This window comes from Perognathus longimembris, chromosome 1 (genome assembly GCF_023159225.1).
Source record: "Perognathus longimembris pacificus isolate PPM17 chromosome 1, ASM2315922v1, whole genome shotgun sequence".
NCBI classification, from domain to species: Eukaryota; Metazoa; Chordata; class Mammalia; order Rodentia; family Heteromyidae; genus Perognathus; species Perognathus longimembris.
The window spans coordinates 13,611,379-13,630,870 of NC_063161.1; the positions used below are offsets into that span (position 1 = coordinate 13,611,379).

The window sequence follows — 19,492 nt, forward strand, 5'->3', positions numbered from 1 at the left end:
TTTTTTTCCAATTAATTAATTTTTTCATTGTCAGAGTGGTATACAGAGGGGTTACAACTTCATATGTAAGGCAGTGAGTACATTTCTTATCAAACTTGTTACCTCCGCCCTCATTTTTCTCCCCTCTTCCCCCCTCCTCAATTCCCTTCCCCCCAAGAATTGTGCAGTTGGTTTATAGTATATTGTCTTCTAAGTATTGTTGCATTGGCTCGCCTTTTACCCTTTGTCTCACTATTTGGATGTTCCCCTTCCCTTCCCTAGTTCCAATAAATACCTGAGCATATTCTTATTATGATTTAGGAAAAGAAATCTGAGATGACAAGGCAACTTTCCCCTAGAGAAGTTAATGGCAAATAATATATAACTAAACAAAATAGTCATTTTGATATAACTCTGAAGCTGAAAGTGAAGAAGCAGCTATTTTTGGCAGTATTTTTTTTTTGCACTTGCTAGGATGGTACTATACAGCTTGATTCACTTCCCTAGCCTCTGTTCTGCTTTATTATTGTTATTAATTATTTTACATAAGGTCTTATTTGTTGTTTGCCCTGACCAGCCTAGACTGCAGTCCTCCTATTTACTTCTCTGCATAGCTGTTTTTACAGGCATGTGCCATCATACATGTGAACTTACTGATGTTTTTTCCCAGGCTGGCCTCAAATCCAAAAACCTCCTACTATCTGCCTCTGGAATATCTGGGATTATAAGTGTTTATGCTTCTTTTTAATGTGTGTTGTCCACACTAGTCCCTTTACTTTTCTCCCTTTGCCTACTTTGAGCTGACCTGCCTCTGAGTTTGAATTCCAAGTTAACTATTTTCCTGTGGTGTGGTCTTAGATAAGTTACTTCATCTTTCTAAGCTCAGCTTTCTTGATTGGAGATTGAAGATGATCATAGTGTTTATTTTGTGGGGTTATTTGGAGGATTGAGTAAGGTGTGTAAAATATTAGAACAATAGCTCCATATAGAAATCACTCAATATAATATATAGTTTTATACATAACTACATATTATACGTAATAATACATACTGTATAACTACATATATAACTATATATAGTTATTACTAACTGCTCTGGGGAAAAGGAAGAGAGAGAGCACTAAGGAGATGCCACCTCCCTGAGGTCACTGCTCTTACCTGGGATACTGAGATGATAAGTGGTTCTCCTTGAAGAGAAGTAACATGTGAGATGGATTTCAGGTTTTCCAGGAGTAGCTGTTGGCAGGCAACTACATGATACCGAAGAATCTGGGGTATCACACCCTGTTGGTCCCAGTCCTTGAGCTGGAATACAGATAGGGGTTTGGGTGTGGGGTAGAAGCTTTTTGCTCCCATTTTCTCTCCTCTCCTCCCCTCCATTTTCTCCCTGCCTTTCTCTCCCTACGCAGGTTCCAGGAGGTGGGCATCAGGCCTGGCTTGTATCAGGGGCTCAGGGAGAGTCCATTCAGACAAAGGGTCAGGTAGTCCTGATTCCTTGCAAGTTTCCATTGTTGAATCTCAGTGTGGAAGGGATGTTGTGATTCCTCTGGTCCAGCTCCATGATAGTAGTTACAAGGACCATCACAGCCCCATACCATCTTCCTTAAAGGAAGACTTCTCTTGGGAATTATGATGAAGGACTGTATAGCATGTCCCTTTCTTGAAAGAGGTGACAGGATCACTTAACCCTCTGGTGTATCTCCATTTGGAATCCCCAACACAAACACTATTGATCACAAAGTCAGTGTGATAAAAATCCACAAATTTCTTAGTTTCAGGATGGCCCCTTTGTAGCTTTAAAAAACCACTATCCAATATCAAGTGATATCTGATGTTATTTTTGTGTCTCTGCTTTGCTGGTGTTCAAACTATATGTGTGGGGGGCAGGAGGTGCAATAAGTAAGAGCAAGCCCTTGCTAGGCCACCTGTAGTCCTATAAATTTGGGAAGTTGTTTCCCCCAATGTCCTCCACAATGGAATGGGGTAAGAGTAGCCCTCAACTCACAGATCTGATGTGAGAATTGAATGTGTTCATCTGGTCCAGGCCCTCAGAATGGTGCCTGGTACACCCACTAAATGTTAGCAATCATGATCATTTATGCTAATGAAGCATGAAATGCCCTGGTATCACTAAAGGCCATCCATCATCCATTCATCCATCCATCATCCATCCATCCATCCATCCATCCATCATCAATCCACCAACCATCCATGCACCATCTGTCCATCCATCCATCCATCATCCATCCATCCATCCATCCATCCACCATCCAGCCATCATCCATTCATCCATCCATCCACCATCCATCCATCCATCCATCCATCCATCCATCCATCCATCCATCATCTATCCATCCACCAACCATCCATCTACCATCCATCCACCATCTATCCACCATCCATTCATCTATCCATCATCCATCCATCGACCCATCCATCTACCAACCATCCACCCACCAACCACCCATCCATCATCCATCCATCCATCATCTATTTTCTTTTCTTTTTTGTTCTATGGGAACTTTGGATTGCTTGAGACTTGCTGATCTTCTCCAACTTCCTGCCATGTTCTGGCATGGCCTTTAGAAGATCTCTGGTCAGTGTTAACTCAAGTCAACCAAATGTGTATGCCTGTGCTGACAGGCAGCTGCTTCTATCACTGCTCATCCTAAATCTCCTGTCCAGAAACATCACCATTATTGGTTCCAGGGCGAGGTCCCCAAGCCTTCCCATGTGTTCCTAGCTTCATACTTACCCGGTGCTCCTCATTGAAGGAAGCACTTGAAGGTGCGAAGACTGTGAAGGGACCTGGCCCAGCCAGTTCTCGGATAGCATGCTCCTGTGAGGGGTTGGGTTGGGGGAACCACACATCATTTATCGCACAGAGAGGTGGGGCAGAGAATCCCTTTCCTTGTACAGACACAGGCAGGGCTCAGAGAGATGTCAGTCAGCCCATCGAGGATGAGGAGGCCAGGGTCTTAGCCTTGGATCCAAATTAAACTCAAATCCTCTGCTATGAAAATCATAATTTGTTATTTTCTAGCTGCAAAACTAACACTCACTTGTTGCATTAAAGATTTGGAAAGTAACAACACAAAAAAGAAAATTATAACTAACCCTAGCATCCAGCCAGCCAGAGGTAGCTCCTATTATTTTTAAATAAGCAAATATTAAACAAATAATATATATTATATTTACACAAACTTATGTATGTGTATATACATACATATATACACATACACATATATGTTCAGGTACTGGGTCTTGTCGTTGTGTGAACATCATAGTGTGAACTTACACAGATGGAAGTGGTCTAGCCTACTGCATATGTGGGCTATATGGTCTAGCCTCCAAGGCTATAAACCTGTAGATCTGGTGACTGTACCCAATACTGTAGGCAATTGTCATTTAATGGCTAGTATTTATGAATCCCACCATTGAAGCATAGAGAAAGTAAAAATATAATAAAATATTAAAAAGTAAAATAAAAATATATTTTAAAAAAGATAAAAAATGGTCTGTTCAGGAGAGCATTTATCATGACTGGAGCTTGAAGGACTGAAAGTTGCTCTGGGTGAGTGGGGAAGGAAAGAGAAGGGAATGTGAAAGCCTCAGACATAGAATTTACAAACCCTAGGCTACACTAAATTAAAAAAAATCTCCTTAATAATAACCTTAGCTTAACTTTTAACTTTATATGCTTTAAACTTTTTGACTCTTTTTGTAATAATACTTAGCTTGCAATATAAACATGTGCAGCTCTAAAAGTATTTTCTGCCTTATAGTCTTCTTTTGCAGGGAGAAACTGAGTTTTGAACTCAGGGCCTTGTGTTCCCTAGGCTAGTGCTCTACCCTTTTTGCCTTAGTTAATTCTTGCGCTTTTGCTTGGGCTGGCCTCAGACCACAATCCCATCTCTGCCTCCTGTGTAACTTATTATTGGTATGAGTCACTTCCTTTGCCTTCTCTGTGGTATGTTCTTATTTTGTAAGCTTTCTCTTAATTTTATTCTTTTTAACTTCTTAAGCATTTATGTCAAAAATGGATGTAAAAACGCAGATATTAGCATAGGTCTGCCTTTTTCTGTGTCTGGCTTGAGGCCCGGCTTCCATCGAGGCAGACCCACGTGTCCTTACCTGCAACTGGAAGAAATACTGGGATGTTTTCGAGTCCTTGGGAAGTTCCTGTAAACAAGGATCACAAACACGCATCACACACACACATCACACACAGCCCACAGCAACAGATGCCGTAGCAATGCACTGGTGCTGTTGTATGCTCTGAGTCCTTCCTGTGCCTCTTTGTATTTCATTCTTGGAACAACTGGCAGGGTTGCTACCATTATTTTCATTCACAGACTCAAAAAGAGACTCAGGGAGAGCTGACATCAGGTTCTGGGTCCCAGCCACCACCCAGAAGCACTGAAGGCAAACCCAGGTGTTTGTGACTTCAGAACTGTGGGTAGAACTTAAACAGCCTCCTCCCCCAGGTCAAGTGAGCTCTGAGTTCAGGTCCTAGGACTGGCAACCAACCAACCAACCCAAACCACCAAAACAATAAACAATGAACACAACACAAAACAAAAAAACCCAACCACAACAGCAACAAAGACCTCCTAGCATTTTTAGAGTTTGCATGTGTCTGCGCTACCTGGTAGATGCTGCCTCTGCAGGTGATTCCGTCCCCAGTGTAGTTTTTCTTGCAGGTACATGTCCTCTCATCTTCTCCAGTGTGGTTACACACAGCAAACGGGCTGCAGCCACCATTTTTCTGGGCAAATGGCCAAGGGGTTGGGGAGAGAGGTCAGTCAGACCCATTATTGTAACAGCTTTTGGAGGGCTGGGCTTGTAGCTCAGTGGCAGCATGCTTGCTTAGCACATACAAGTCCCTGGGTTCCTAGTGCAGCAACACACACACACACACACACACACACACACTCACACACACACACACTCCCACCTTGCTGATGACCTCAGTCCACCCTGAGGCCTGGATGTTCTGCTTACTTCTCACCCTGTGTGGACACTACCTCCAAGTTGTTCTGGGTACCCATCCTTTGAGGACATGGCCCATCTTTCTTGTGCTCACAGATCTTTCACTGAGCTTTCTGAAACTCACTCTTCTTACTAACGTGTGTGTAGAACGTGTGCATGCACTGACCCGGTGTGGGTGACACAGGGTGAGTTTCCCACTAGCTATACAGAAATGCATATGGCGTCTCTGTTAAGGAAAAAATAAACCCTTAACAACTTATTCTGAATATACAGCAGCTAATTAATGGTAAAAAGGACCACAGGAAGTTGATGCCTGTTAGTGCCTCCAGGCATCCGGCTGTGGAATGTTAGAGACTTGGCTTCTCTAGGGACATCCTCCACAACCTCTCAAGGAAAGAGGTCTCAAGCAGCAAACCATCCAAAGCCCTTGAGCCATATAAATCAGGACCGAGCAAGCCAGGTGGTTGTCTGGTTTGATCACATATCCCTTGCTGGACATTCTTAGTGTTAAGCATTTTGAGACTGGGTACGGTGATGCGTGTCTATAATCCCAGTGATACGGGAGGCAAAGGTCGGAGGATTGTGATGTGAGGTCAGCTCAGGGAGAGCAAACGATTCTATATTGAAAAAAGAAATCCTTAAAGCAGAAAGTCTCTTTGAGGGGGGCCTGCTTCACACGCACGAGGTCCTGAATCCACACCCCACCACCCCCTGTCATGCTCGGCGTTCTCACAGGCTCATGAATTCCCCATACGATCTGCCTTTCAAGTGTTTTGATATTTTGTCTGGAGTGGGGAGGTATCTGTTTTCTTCCCCAAGGAAAATGGGAAATGGAGAGGACAGTTTCCTTCTGTCCTCTCCTAATTCTGTTTTTTTGTTTGTTTGTTTGTTTTTGCTTGGGCTCAGAGAGTCCAAGTGAACACTTTGATTATATGGTGATCCTCCAGATGTTGATGATGGCTGCCTCTGCCCTCACGGCTGCCTTGTTGCTCTTTCACGGGAAGGACAAGAAGAGTTCAAGATGTGTGTCTCATGCCCCCTTCTCATGGTGGAGCAGCAGAAGCTGTGCTGTTTCTCTCCAACATGACAGAGAGAAATGAGTGTCCTTGCCAGAGGGTGCTGCCAGATGTCCCAGGGACCAGCCCCTCAACAAGGCATCCTCTGGGGGCGGGGTGGGGGGATGGCTCTGAGGCCAGCTTGAGGCATACTCACGAATAAGCAGACATTAATGTGTGTGCAGACCTTCCCGTCTCCTGTGTACTTGGGTAAGCAGTTGCAGACAGCCTGTCCAGGAGCAGAAGCACAGGGATCATTTCACAGATGGGGTCGCAATGACTGGGAGGGCTGGCTCTGGGACTCAAACGCTGCCCCGTGAATGGCAGTGTCTGAGGAGACTGCACTGGCTCTCTGTCCTGTCTAGTCTAGAGTGACTATCATCTTTCCACTCCATACAAAATAGCCTCCTAGGCTGCAGCAGAGGTCCTGGTCTCCTGACTTTGTGCTAGAAGTTGAACTCGTCAGTGGGGCCACCCAAGGCCACAGAGGCAGATTTCTGTTGATCCTCCTTTGTTATTTCATCATGAGCCCAAGTACCAGCTATTATAGATTTTCCCCATTCCAGGGGATACAGTTTGAAATAACTCTTTAGAACTCCCCCCACCCCCGTGTCTCTCTTTATTTATCATCCATCTATCTGTCTATCTGTCTATCTATCTGTCTGTCTGTCTGTCTGTCTAACTATCATCTATCCAACTATCATCTATCATCTATCTGTGTGTGTGATTTTCCCTTTACCCACATGGGCACAGACACACAGTTCTCTAAGACAAGTATTTTTTTCACCTTATTTTTGGGTATTATGAGCACTTGCTTGATCTTCCCAGAAAATGCCCTCGCCACCCAATTTCAGATGCATGGGCTTTCTTGCCTGGCTATTTTGTGTGTTCTCCATGTGATGGAGCCCACGGGAGGGAGAGCATAGGTTTCTGGGACTTCTTTGTCTTTTTGCCCCATCCCCTCAACCTCTGATGCTGGGGTCCTCATATTTGTGCCATCTCTCCAAACCAGCTGTCCTGAGGGGGCACTGCATGACTCTTTGGGACCGTATGATTGGCAGAGGACCCAAATAGGAGCTTCTGATGTGATTTGCACAAGTCAGAGCACTGAGCCAAGGAAAAATGGGTGGGATTCTAGGCATCAGAGAACTGGAAGAAAAGAGGTAATTTCAAGGAAGCTTCTAGTGCTCATTTGGTGTTTGCAGATGCCTGCCTCTCTCCACTGCAGGAAGGGGCCTTCTTGGAGGGTCCCCTCATTTCCCTTCATTCTTAAAGACTGGCTCTTAGGCTTTCATCATTTGCCCTAAAGTATGTGTGACCACAGCTGGACAGAGGTCTGTTTTCTTCACCTCTTTGTCTCAGGCCTGGGTTTTAAGACCTAGGAGTTCCCGACCAGGAAACTCAGGGAGGGGAGCTCACCTGGTTGGGTCCTGTCTGCGTGCACTCAGCGTTCTTGTCACAGCCACCATGGTTCTCTAAGCATGGGTTGATTTCTTTGAAACAAAAGCCAGCAGATGTCACAAGCATGGAACCTTGCTTCCAACCAAAGGCATCGGGGGGACTCACTAGGGACCTGAGGTTGCTTGGTTAGCTGGCCAGCAGCAGTATGTATCACAGCACAATTCTGCTTTCTAACACTTCAGGGGCAGAACTAACTCAATGGGGGTGGTGTCACAAAAATATCCCAGCCGACATAGTCCGTCTGCAGGTTCAAGTCTGTCCCTCTGGAGAATGGACATGGGTGCTTGCAGACAGAACTTGGAGTAATGGAATGTTGGCAATCCAGACAGTAATTAAAATGATGTGTATACTGATCTATCTGTCTGTCTGTGGTGGTGATGGTGATGGTGATGGTGATGGTGTGTGTGTGTGTGTGTGTGTGTGCATGTGTGTGTGTGTGTGTGTATGTGTGCATGCCTAGTATATTTTGATGAGAACCAAGATGTTCCCTTGGTTGTAAGGCCTCTCTGGCCACTGATGACTCTAAATGCCATCCTCAGTCCTAGGCTGGGCCCTGAACTAGAGAGAAAGAACTCAAAAAAAAAAAAAGTCAGTATTAGACAACTGACAAAATCAGAATATGAACGGTAATGAGAAAAATATTATGTCAATAATAAATTTGCTAAAGTTGATAAATGTGCTGTGGCTATGTGAGAAGCTTCCCTATTCATGGGAAATGCATGCTTGATTTTTTAGGAATAAATTGAATATGATACATATTACTCTCATAGACAAGAGAAAATACATATAGTTGAGTTCAGCATCCTGAATAGCTGGAATTACAGGTGTGAGCCACCAGCACCTGCCTTCTCTCTCTATATATAAAATTTGTCAGTTGTGGGCTTGAACTCTGGGCCTGGGCACCATCCCTGAGCTCTTCAGTTTAAGGCTAGCACTCTACCACTTGAGCCACTGCCAGTTTTCTGGTGGTTACTTGGAGATGAGTCTCACATACTTTTCTTGCCCAGGCTGGCTTTGAACCGTGATCCTCAGATCTCAGCCTCCTGAGTAGCTAGGATTACAGGAGTAAGCCACCAGTACCTGCCTTCTCTATAATTTTTAAACCAAAATCTTTTCCCAAAATGGTATTTGGACATTATACACTTTCATACCTGTATAGTCATTCATTTTTTATATACATATAACATATAATGTATATTTGTAAATATATAGTATGCATATATATGATGAAGATGGGATTACAATTCTATAAGTCAGGTTGAGTGTAATGTTTTTGGACAATGTAACCCTTTCCTTCATTCTCTCCTATTTTCCCTTCCCTTCCTTACCCACAAGTTGCATAGTTCATTTTTTACACAGTGTGCATTGAATACAATGACTGCATCAGTTCATCCTTCCTCCCTCCATTCCTGTGTCCTTCCCCATTCCCAAAATGTTTCCATTTCCTGATACTCATTTTGATAAATAGTACTTTAATTGTTCAGAGGAGCTAAGCCTTTGGATTGTTCCCCCAAGTCCTTATAGTCATTATCATTTCTATCTTGAAGGCTTCCTTGCCAGGGCCCATTGAATTTGACTCTGGTTAACAGTGCCTTGGCTTTGAACCATGATTCTCAGATCTCAGACTCCTGAGTAGCTGGGATGACAGGTATGAGCACCAGTATTGGCCTCAGCTACATGTTTTAATAAGAACTGGTACACGACAGTCACTGTACATGCTCTGACTCTCACACCATTCCCTGGGATGGATGGTCACCTACCAATGCACACAATGCCGTCGCCTGTGTAGCCCGCCTTGCACACACACTCTCGGCTTCCTGGGATGGTCCTTTTGCAGTGAGCTTGAGCAGAACATCCTCCATTGCTGATCTCACAGGCGTTGATTGCTAGAGAAGGAAGGGATGAATCACAGAAGAAATGGAGGGAGAGGGGTGAACAGAAATCAGTTGATACCCTTTAACTTCACTAAGTGAGACATGGAAGTTACTTCAGCCCTTCTCTAGCAGGGCACTAGAAAGGTCAGTTCTGAAGAGCAGAGGGCAACAAAAACACTGCAGTTATTTGTCCATTTCCACTGGCTTTTAGGACTGCGCACTTCCTGCTGCAAGGAGCATCTGGACACCACAGATTCGTGGGTGAATCCCCCTGGTAAGATGGGCTGGAAGCCGATTGCTACAGTCTAGGACATATGCTCTGGAGAAAAATGATGCTGAGAGATTCTGATTTTCTAGCACTAAAAACTGGTATGTTAGGCACTGTAAAAATAATCATTCAGGAAGCAGAGGTGTGGCTCAAGTGGTAGAGTGCCAGCTTTGAGTGGAAGAGCCAACTGAAAGAAAAAGGCCCGTGTTCAAGCTCCAGTACAGCACAAAGAATAATTGCTCACATTTCTTAGCACTGCCCTTAACAAGGGCAGTTTTCTTGTCACCCCAACTTACAGATGACAGTTTTGCAAAGAGCAGACAGATGGCTTTCCTGAGGTGACACAGATCATATAAGAACTTGGATCCAAGTCTAGAGGTCTAATGACGTGGCTAGTTTATACCTGCTGTTGTGTACAAGAACCTGTTTACATCAACAGCACTAAGTTTACATGTGAGCTGAAGGAGCCCAGAGCAGTTCAAAGACTCACACAAGTCCTTATGATGAGGGAGAGGAAAACTCAGAGCTTAAACCCTTTCCTGGTCCATTCTAGAGTCCTGATGACCTTAACCAGCTGTGCCCTTAACCAATGAAATCCTTACTTTGTGCCTGTGCATGAGTGTACTTAAGTCCTAGGGCTTGAACTCAGGGCCTGGGCACTCTCCTTTAGTTTTTTTCTGTACAGACTGGTATTCAATCTACCTTTTGAGTCACAGCTGTACTTCCAGCTTTTTGGTGGCTAATTGGAGATAAGTCTTAGAGACTTTTCTGCCTGGGGACTGCTTTCAAATCCTGACCCTCAGATCTCAGTTTCCTGAGTAGCTTGGATTACAGGTGTGAGCCACTGGTACCAAATCCTTAATTTTAAAAAATCTGCCCCAGTAGTTCTAGTTGCCCTCAAGGCTGTAAAGCACTGCTTAGAACACAGTGTGATTGTCTGCCCATTCCAAACCAACACACCCCATTCATGCACAGATGGGTTCATGGATGTCCTGTCCCTAGACACCATCTGCCCAGTGCCCCCCATTAGTGGCTAGCAGCAGCTGATTGGCTGGGAACCCTTTAGGCTCAGCACCCACAGATGTCTGAGTCACCCTTGCAAGTCTTGGTGCCCCTTTAGTGATTTCTTTTTGCTTGCCTGTGCAGATTGTCCCATTCCCCTGGAATCCTGCCGCACATTTGCACGAGGCTGTGCCATCCAGATTGAGAAGGCAGCTGCAGGGGAGAAAGGTTGGTTGGTGATTTCGAAAAAAAATGTACTCCATGCTCTATTCTGCAAACTCACTGTAGCCCTTCAACCCCAGCTTCCACGAGACATTTGGATAATTCTGCTTCTGACTTGGAAGGAGCTCCAGAAAAGCTGTAGCCATTCATTCCACAAACTCCAGGGAGCGCACATGTAGGGCAAAGCCCAGGAATGAGGAGGGCCACTACGGCCTCCAGTGAGGGACCCATGAGCTTCAGCTGAGCCATGTGCCTGGCTCTATTTACTGCTTCTAGAAAGCTGGTGTCTTTCATTTGAATAGAGAGGAAGGGTGGTTGGATATAGTCATTCTATTCAATGTACATATGTGAAAATGGAACCACAGAACTTGAGCGTATGAGTGGAGTAGGGAAAGATGGGGGAAAATGATGGGAGGGGTGACAAGGACTAAGTATGATTTGTATTTATAAGCTGATTTGTGGAATTGAAACCCCTTTGTACAATTACTTCAAGATAATAAAAAAAAATAACAACCATCAAGAAGGAAGTTGGTATCGTTAGTTCCATTGACGGATGAATAGCTGAGCCTCAGAAGGAGTGAAAAGTGGACTGTAGGTCATGTGATCCTGAGAATGTGACAGAGGCTGACTTTGGATGGGGGTCTAACTCCAGCGACTGCGGTCCTCATGAATCCACTAAGCTCTGTGGAGTTTAGGAGGGACTGCGGAGCAGAGCTTGGAGCAGGAAGTCACACAAGGCAGGGCCATGAATCAAGAGCAAGGCTTACTGCAATTGTGCCAGGGTGGTGGTGGTGGTGGTGGTGGTGGTGGTGGAGCTGGGTGGTAGAGTGCTAGAAGCCTTGGGTTTCATCCCCAGTAGGAAAAAAAAAGTTTACTGAAACAGCTCCGCTGGGTTTCTTGGCTCTTGAGTCCTGGTGGCTACAAGGCGATAGGTAACTAGCATTCTTGCCAGTGTGTTGGCTAAGGCATCGGCCCCTGGTTGAGAAGGCAGTGGCCAGAGGTCTGTGGCTCTCACAGAGATATTTTCAGCTTCGTCTTTACCCTGAATCCTTAGAAGTAATGTCAGGAATTTACCTCTCTCGGGCTGGGTCAGGAGTATAAAGAACTGGGGACAAAATGCCCTTCGTATCACTGTCTACAAAGGAGGCCAGAGGTACTTACTTGGCACTGGTATGACATGTCCCATTGCAGTCGTCTTTTGTGATTGCTGAAAAAGAGAAGCAGTTGCTGAGTGAGCCTGCCCTGGGGAGTTTTCTCCTAGTGCTCTGTGCTAGGCGATGTCTTTGGAAGTAATGTATATACATCATGCGATAGAAACCCGTGTGACCACACACATCCCTTTTTACATTGGCTGCCAGGAAGTTCAAATACACTGAGAGTGTCTCCCAATTGCCAGGCTCTGTGTGAGGCAGTAAGGATGCGTAAAATACAGACTTCTCCCCTTGCACGTATGTGATTCTGAGTTCTAATGGTTCAGGTGTTGAAGTGTGGCCCTCCCCTGGGTTTTCATTTTCTACTTTTATTTGTATTTCCCATGTTATTCTATTTTTACATCATTTTATTATGAAATGCTATCAACAAGCAAATCTATAATTATAGCTAATACAAAATGTCATTTTTGTTTGCATTACTACTAGTAATAGTTTTTCCCTGTCTTGGGAGTGTGAGTTACTTTTATTCTTTGTGCTTTTTCCTTATTTTTTTTTTTAACAAATCTTTTGCTACAGGAAGGAATTATGTTCATTGCCAGAAAGGAAAAAAAAAAACTATTATTTTTGTCTTAGGAAAAAAATACGATTTCTGCAAAGCCTAGTTAAGCACAGTCACCAATATGAAGGGCTCCCTCTTACCTCTGTCACACGCCACTCCTCGCCAGCCGACATCACAATCGCAGGAGCCGTCTCCCGAGGGCCCTTGGTTGCATCTCCCGTGGACACAAGGACACGCTAAGAGGGAAAAACACCTCACACGATCAGATCTGTACTTCACATCTCATTGATCACTTGCTGGGAGCGCTTGATGGTCTCCATTCTCCATCTTTGTTATGGTGAGAAGGAGTCCTGGTCTTTCGTGGAGTCATGGGAAGGACGAGGGTGGGGATATGAGGATGCAGGTGAGCTGGGCCAGGCTTCAACAAAGCAGCTCACAACCCAGTTCTGGGCCTGTGCAAGCTCTGTGGAGCTGTGATCCACAGAGCAGGAGAGGGTCTGCAGCTAGGGCTCTCTTGGGATTGGACCATTGTGTGTTTTTGTTTTTGTTTTTTTGCCAGTCCTGGGGCTTGGGCTCGGAGCCTGAGCACTGTCCCTGGCTTCTTTTTGCTCAAGGCTAGCACTCTACCACTTGAGCCACAGCGGCACTTCTGGCCGTTTTCTGGCAAGCACTTTTGCCACTAGGCCATATCCCCAGCCTGGGACCATTGTTTTATTCCCCAAGGGTGGATTAAAATGGAAGCCAATTTAATGGTAGGTTTACAGAAACCTTGTGTGTACTGCCTTCTTCCATGACATAGAATTGTCACTCCTTTGGTTTTTGTTTTGTGTGGCCAGTCCTAGGCCTTGGACTCAGGGCCTGAGCACTGCCCCTGGCTTCTTTTTGCTCAAGGCTAGCACTCTGCCACTTGAGCCACAGCACCACTTCTGGCCATTTTCTATATATGTGGTGCTGGCGAGTTGAACCCAGGGCTTCATGTATACAAGGCAAGTGCTCTTGCCACTAGGCCATGTTCCCAGCCCCACTCCTTTGTTTTATACCAGGGTCATGAGGCTCTTTGAGAAGTCTAGAAATTAGTCAATACCTGGCTCAAATATTCAGCTTTGGAAGTTTGCAGACCCCCCCTTCCCCCTGAGGGCCACCTAGGGATCTTAGGCTAGGAACTCCCGCACAAATGCTGGGAAATAAGCCTTCTCAATAACACCCTCCCCCTCCCCCTCCCCCCCAGTTCATTTCAATACTAATATCTTATTATATGAATATATTACATGGCCTAGTTGAAATCACAGGATTATATATTAATTTTGCCTGATGTAGGCCAGTTCTTAGAAAATAAGGACATCTAAGTTTGTGGAGGTTAGAACCCAGTAGAACAATGATTTTGTTTTCTACTCATGTAATTGGTAACTCCTCACAGGCATATCCTGGTTACAGGTCACTGGTTTTTGGTGTTTTTTTTTTTTTTTTTCAAAAGCAGAGCTTTTAGCTTGCTGAGAGGAAATCAGTGGAGTGACCTTTTCATAAAGCCTTTAAGACTTTAAGAGTCAGGCTTTGGTGGGCATTCCAATCTGAGAACAGGTGGGTAGGTCCACATTAAGTGACTGCAAATGTCCTATTCAAATGGCACAGCACAGCTGGTCTTCTAATCCAGCTGCCCAGAGAAAGGGACTGGGTGTGTGTGGGGGCACTCTGTTCTTCACTGTAGCTGCCACTGTTTGGGAGGGGCACATACCTTGGTCACAGTGGATGCCATACTTGCCCTGGGCACAGGTCTCACAGGCCGTCCCGCTGAAGCCTGGGCTACATTCGCACCTGCCAGTCCCATTCACTCCATCCAGACAGATCCCATTCCCAAAACACACGTTCTGGCCTTTCCCAGGGCAGGCCTGACACTGGGGACCAAAGAAGCCCGCACAGCATTCTCTTGTCTGAAACAGGAGGAGAAAGCACTTTGACTTTCTGGTTTGGGGAACAGGGGGAGATGCCATATGCCCTTGTTTCTCTGACTCACAGAGCCCAGAGAGGGCTGGAGTGGGTTGGGGACTTGGCAATTTCCTGGGAACAAAGCATGACTTGAGATGCTGGAGGCTGGGAGGACCAACCTGCCTTCATCATCTCCAAACATGGGCCCCCTTTACATAAAGTTCTCTTCCATCTTCTAGGCATGAAGCGTGGCCTCTGCAGGTAAGGCTGTTGGCCTTTTAGGAGAGATTTTTCTTGTACTTCAGGGAAGCCCTTTGGAGGTTCATTTGGGCTTAACCTGTCTTTGTTCATTAATACATTAAAACCAAATCTTCTCTAGTCCCAAGCTCTGCAGCCTGGGGGTGGGGGGGGGTCAAACCATCCTTCCTCTGCTAAACTCAGGCAGAGTTATGTCAAGACCTCTGGGAAAGAAGCAGAGCAGGAAGTTACAAAGAAATTTCTTGCAAATTCCATAAAATGGTGCCCAGAGGTCCTTAATTTTGAGGGCCCATTTTTTCCCCCTGTTTTTTGCTTCTAACGAGAGGGACCCAGTTTTAAATAACTGGGTTTACCTTGTCTTTCCTTAGTGGCCACATCCTGTGTAATTTTTGCTTCTATACCTACTTGTGTTGTGAGAACAAGGAAGATCTTTTATACCCTCAATTTCCTCATCAAACAATCTAATGCATCTTTAACCCATGCTGTCATTCTCATCTTCGTCGTCGTCGTCATCCTCCTCCTCCTCCTCCTCCTCCTCCTCCTCCTCCTCCTCCTCCTCCTCCTTCCCCTCTTCCTCTTCTCCTTCTTCTCCTCCTCCTCTTCCTCCTCCTCCTCCTTCTTCTCCTTCTCCTTCTCCCTCCTCTCTCCTCCCTCCTCCTTCCTTCTTCCTTCTTCCTCCTCTTCCCCCTCCCCTCCCCTCTCCCCCCTCCTTCTTCCTCCTCCTCCTCCTCTTCCTCCTCCTTCTTCTCCTTCTCCTTCTTCTCCTTCTCCCTCCTCTCTCCTCCCTCCTCCTTCCTTCTTCCTTCTTCCTCCTCTTCCCCCTCCCCTCCCCTCTCCCCCCCTCCCTCCTCCTCCTCCTCCCCTCCTCCTCCTCCTCCTCCCCTCCTCCTCCTCCCCTTCCTCCTCCTCCTCCTCCTCCTCCTCCTCCTCCTCCTCCTCCTCCTCCTCCTCCTCCTCCTCCTCCTCCTCCTCCTCCTCCTCCTCCTTTTGGTACCAATACCGGAGCTTGAATTCAGATCCTCACACACTTGTTTGGCTTTCTTGCTCTTGAGCCACTACTTCCAGCTTTTTGCTACTTAATTTGTGATAAGAGTCTCACAGAATTTTCTGCTCAAACTGGCTTCAAACTGGGATCCTCACATTACAGTCTCCTGGCTAGTTATGATTACAGACAGCTGTGAGCCAATAGTACTGGGTTCCATTTTCTGATTTATGGACTGTTGTGAATTTGATTGCTACCACTCCTATTTTTGTATGACAATAGGGATGAAGATGATGAGGAAGGAGAGGGGGTGAATGAATTACCCAGTGTTGCTGAAGTTGTTAGAAGGATGCTTAAATCATGGTACTCACGATGACGGTTTTCACACACTTTGCCTGGCAGCCAATGAACACGTTTCGCCTTCCCATGAAATAAATGGTGTAGATACATTTCCTTGTCTCATCACCCTAGAAGACAGTAATGGTTCTTTCAGGCTTTTAATTAGGAAGAAAAAGGTGTTCAGCTTCTAAAGGCAAGTATAAGTGAGTGATGGCTTGCTGTATCTAGGATTGGCATGTTCTGGAAAGTGAAGGTCATAGTTTTCTGGTGCTGTTTCTAAAACAAGAAAATGCAAATGCAGGATGCCATGGGGAAAATCCAAACAAAGCAGAACTCTATAAAAAGAATATCTTTCCAACTCCATTTTGGGAAGTATATAAAATGAAAAATGTAAAAAGGTCCTTCTAGCCGTATACATGCATTAATTTAAGCCTGAGTGCAGCTTGTTTATTGATTTATACCCTGTCTCAGTCCAAGAAAGGACTAAGTCTGCTCACAAAGAATTATAATATACAAGATTAAATGAAAACTCATGTAAGACAATCATTATTCATCACTATTTTCATAAACTATCCTCATGCTTTGGGAAGTGAAGAAGTGTTTATTATTTGTAATGATTGTTATCAGAAATAGCTTTTACAAAACAATATGCTACAAGCAATACAAATGGGTAATGAATCCAAAGATAAACTCAAGAGAAATTCAAATTTTTGTTTTTTGTTTTTGGTGCTGGTCCTAGGGCTTAAACTAAGAGTCTGGGCAGTCTCCATAAGCTTTTGTGCTCAAGGCTAGTGTTCTACCACTTTGAGCCACAAATCTACTTCTGGCTTTTTAATAGTTAATTGGAGATAAGTCTCAGAGACTTTCTGCCCAGGTTGGCTTTGAACTGTGATCCTCAGATCTCAGCCTCCTGAGTAGTTAGGATTACAGGCATGAGCCATGGATGCCTCGCAAGAAAGTCAGTTGTAACTCCCTCTGTAACAGGAAACCAGGTGAGTGGAATGCATGGGGCTGGGTATAGTTTTGTATATGAAATATGCTTTTGATAGGGTTTCTTGTTGCTGTTCCCAACTAACTAACTATGAAAGATGTAGAAAGGGGAAACAAATCTATTCTAGTACTGAACTCATTTCTATTTGATTTTTACCTTGTTCCTTCTGAACATTCATTTATGACTACTGAATATAACAAAACAGTATGGGAAGAAAACCCGAAGGAATGAAGGTGGTGAAGATGAGGAATGTTCCACATTCTTTGTGTGTGTGTGTTTGTGTGTGCCAGTATAGCCCTTGGGCTTGAATTCAGGGCCTGGGCACTGGTTTTCTGGTGGTTAGTTGGAGTCTCAAAGACTTTCTGCCTGGGCTGGCTTTGAACCATGATCCTCAGATCTGAGCTTCCCGAGTAGCCAGGATTATAGGTGTGAATCACCAGGGCCTGGCCATATGCATGTTCTAATTTGGACTTGCTCTGATTTGAGGACTGTATCACCGAAGTAGACAAAATACTTACTATTAGTGGCTTTGTGCCAAGTGGGCAGGTCAGCGACTGCTTGAGACATGCTCCACATTTCCCCTTGGTAAAATAGAGCAAAGAGGACATTTTAAAGTTACTAATTTTAGTATAAGATAAGGCTACATTTTCTAGACCTCAAGTAGAATACAGAACTGAAAATCAGGGGAGAACATCTATCTGGTCAACCTCGCTGATGTTCTCTGAGCCAAACACTTACTAGGGGTCTTGCATATTTGCTTATTAGTTTTCCTCATGTTGTGCTTGTAATGTAGCCCTTTGAGATGTGGACATCTTTACTCACTTAAATCTGAACTCCTGTAGCAGCAATCCCCATTTACTGAATGAGTGAATTGGATACTCACTGAGAAGTGTTTAGGCTGAAATGAGATACCCCAATAGGATATTCTTGAGCTTAAGAAATTATGAAATAGATTCCATTGCCCATCAGTTACCTCACTGGCTTTGAATATAACTTACTCGTATAATAGTGGTGTCATTAATATCACATCTATTCTTCTGAATTTCCAGAACTTTCCCCAAGCCATGGATCACGCCCTTGTCAGTGGCTACATTGGTGTAGTTTACTGGAGCCTCATTTACATAGAGCTGTAAACAAGAGGGTTGCGGGTGACTTTATGAAAGTGGTTAGAAGGGAGATGGGGAAGGAAGGGCATAAAAACTATCACTTAGACAATGCCTAGGAGATATTCCAGGAGCCTCCTGACAGAAGGTAGCACATGATAGAGTTCTAGCCTAAGAAAGGGTAGTGAAAAGCTTAGCCCTGCATCTGGCAAGGCTCTATGTAGCTCCAAGTAGTCCTGTGACCTTGGGCCACTTGCACCCAAAGTTTTCCTTTGTAGAAGGAAAAAGATGTTCTACACAATCTTTAAGATAGCTACTCATCTCTCAAATGAAAAGCTTTATGCTTGTTTGAAAAATACTGCCTCATATTTTATTTTAGTGTGCTTGGCAGGGTGGTTGCTGAAAACTCCCTACTGCTGCAATAGGAAAATAATCCTAAGTGCTTACATTTTGAAGTTTGACTGAATCCTAACATCCCTTATGATTTATTTGCAGCCTAATAAATTTCTTTCTTTCTTCCTCTTTCTCTCTCTCTCTCTGTACTAGGAAAGTGTGCTACCAAATACTTTCTTTTTTGCTTTTTAATTTTTTCTATTGATGTTGTTGTTTTCATATAGGGTCTTATGTTTTTACCCAAACCAGCTTCAGACAATAATCTTTTCTACTTCTGCCCCCATTAGAGGAGGTACACAGGCATACCATGCTCAGCTTCATATGGATTTCTGTTTGGATAAATCATGGTTAAACACCTCACAAAGGCAATTGAAGGTCTGTATACATTTAGAAAACCACCAGGAAACCTTATTTAGTCTCAAATGATTATTATAGCATACATTTCAAGAATCCTATGATGCTGAGCTATTTTTAAATACCCAAAGAGCAGAATGCTGGATGTTATAAAATTGTTTAACTTGGCATTTAAAAGTCTGAGTCATTTCCATCATGGGCATATCCAGAGAATTATGGGTTGTTATACAATTTTGATATAAATACACTGACTCATTCTGAAATCATTTTCCTCACACTTTCATTGTCAGGAGAGAAAGCCAATGACTATCTATAAAAGCAAAACTCGTATTATAAGAATCATTCTTGCTCTATATCAAAGAACTTCTGGATAAATGGAAAATAAACAATGACACCAAAACAGACTCAACTAACAGCACTGGAATATTTATCTCTATCCACTGAAATAAAAGATAGATTAAAAACAAAAGCAAAAGTGAAAGCTATCAGTGACAGAATTGCCATTGAATTGAAAAAATAAGAAACTGTACCTAAAAGGGCCTCTTCATAGTCATGATACAATAGATAGGTAGAAGTATTTAAATGA

At 44.2% G+C, this 19,492-nt stretch overlaps 1 protein-coding gene across 2 annotated transcripts in view; it reads right to left on the reverse strand.

The window, feature by feature from the left end:
* The window catches only part of Stab2 (stabilin 2), a 128,218-nt gene that overhangs the window by 39,997 nt on the left and 68,729 nt on the right, over positions 1 to 19,492 (reverse strand). The window contains exons 35-48 of one of the 2 annotated variants that reach the window (XM_048357027.1): positions 18,055 to 18,183; positions 17,575 to 17,637; positions 16,098 to 16,193; positions 14,296 to 14,491; positions 12,704 to 12,799; positions 12,015 to 12,060; positions 10,768 to 10,844; positions 9,248 to 9,373; positions 7,446 to 7,519; positions 6,184 to 6,255; positions 4,628 to 4,747; positions 4,114 to 4,161; positions 2,735 to 2,818; positions 1,138 to 1,284 (exon numbers count right to left, since the gene is read on the reverse strand). In XM_048357027.1, the coding sequence (XP_048212984.1) occupies positions 1,138 to 1,284; positions 2,735 to 2,818; positions 4,114 to 4,161; positions 4,628 to 4,747; positions 6,184 to 6,255; positions 7,446 to 7,519; positions 9,248 to 9,373; positions 10,768 to 10,844; positions 12,015 to 12,060; positions 12,704 to 12,799; positions 14,296 to 14,491; positions 16,098 to 16,193; positions 17,575 to 17,637; positions 18,055 to 18,183 (1,374 nt within the window). The remainder of the gene's footprint in view (positions 1 to 1,137; positions 1,285 to 2,734; positions 2,819 to 4,113; positions 4,162 to 4,627; positions 4,748 to 6,183; positions 6,256 to 7,445; positions 7,520 to 9,247; positions 9,374 to 10,767; positions 10,845 to 12,014; positions 12,061 to 12,703; positions 12,800 to 14,295; positions 14,492 to 16,097; positions 16,194 to 17,574; positions 17,638 to 18,054; positions 18,184 to 19,492) is intronic. The other variant, XM_048357037.1, reaches the window with a different exon arrangement.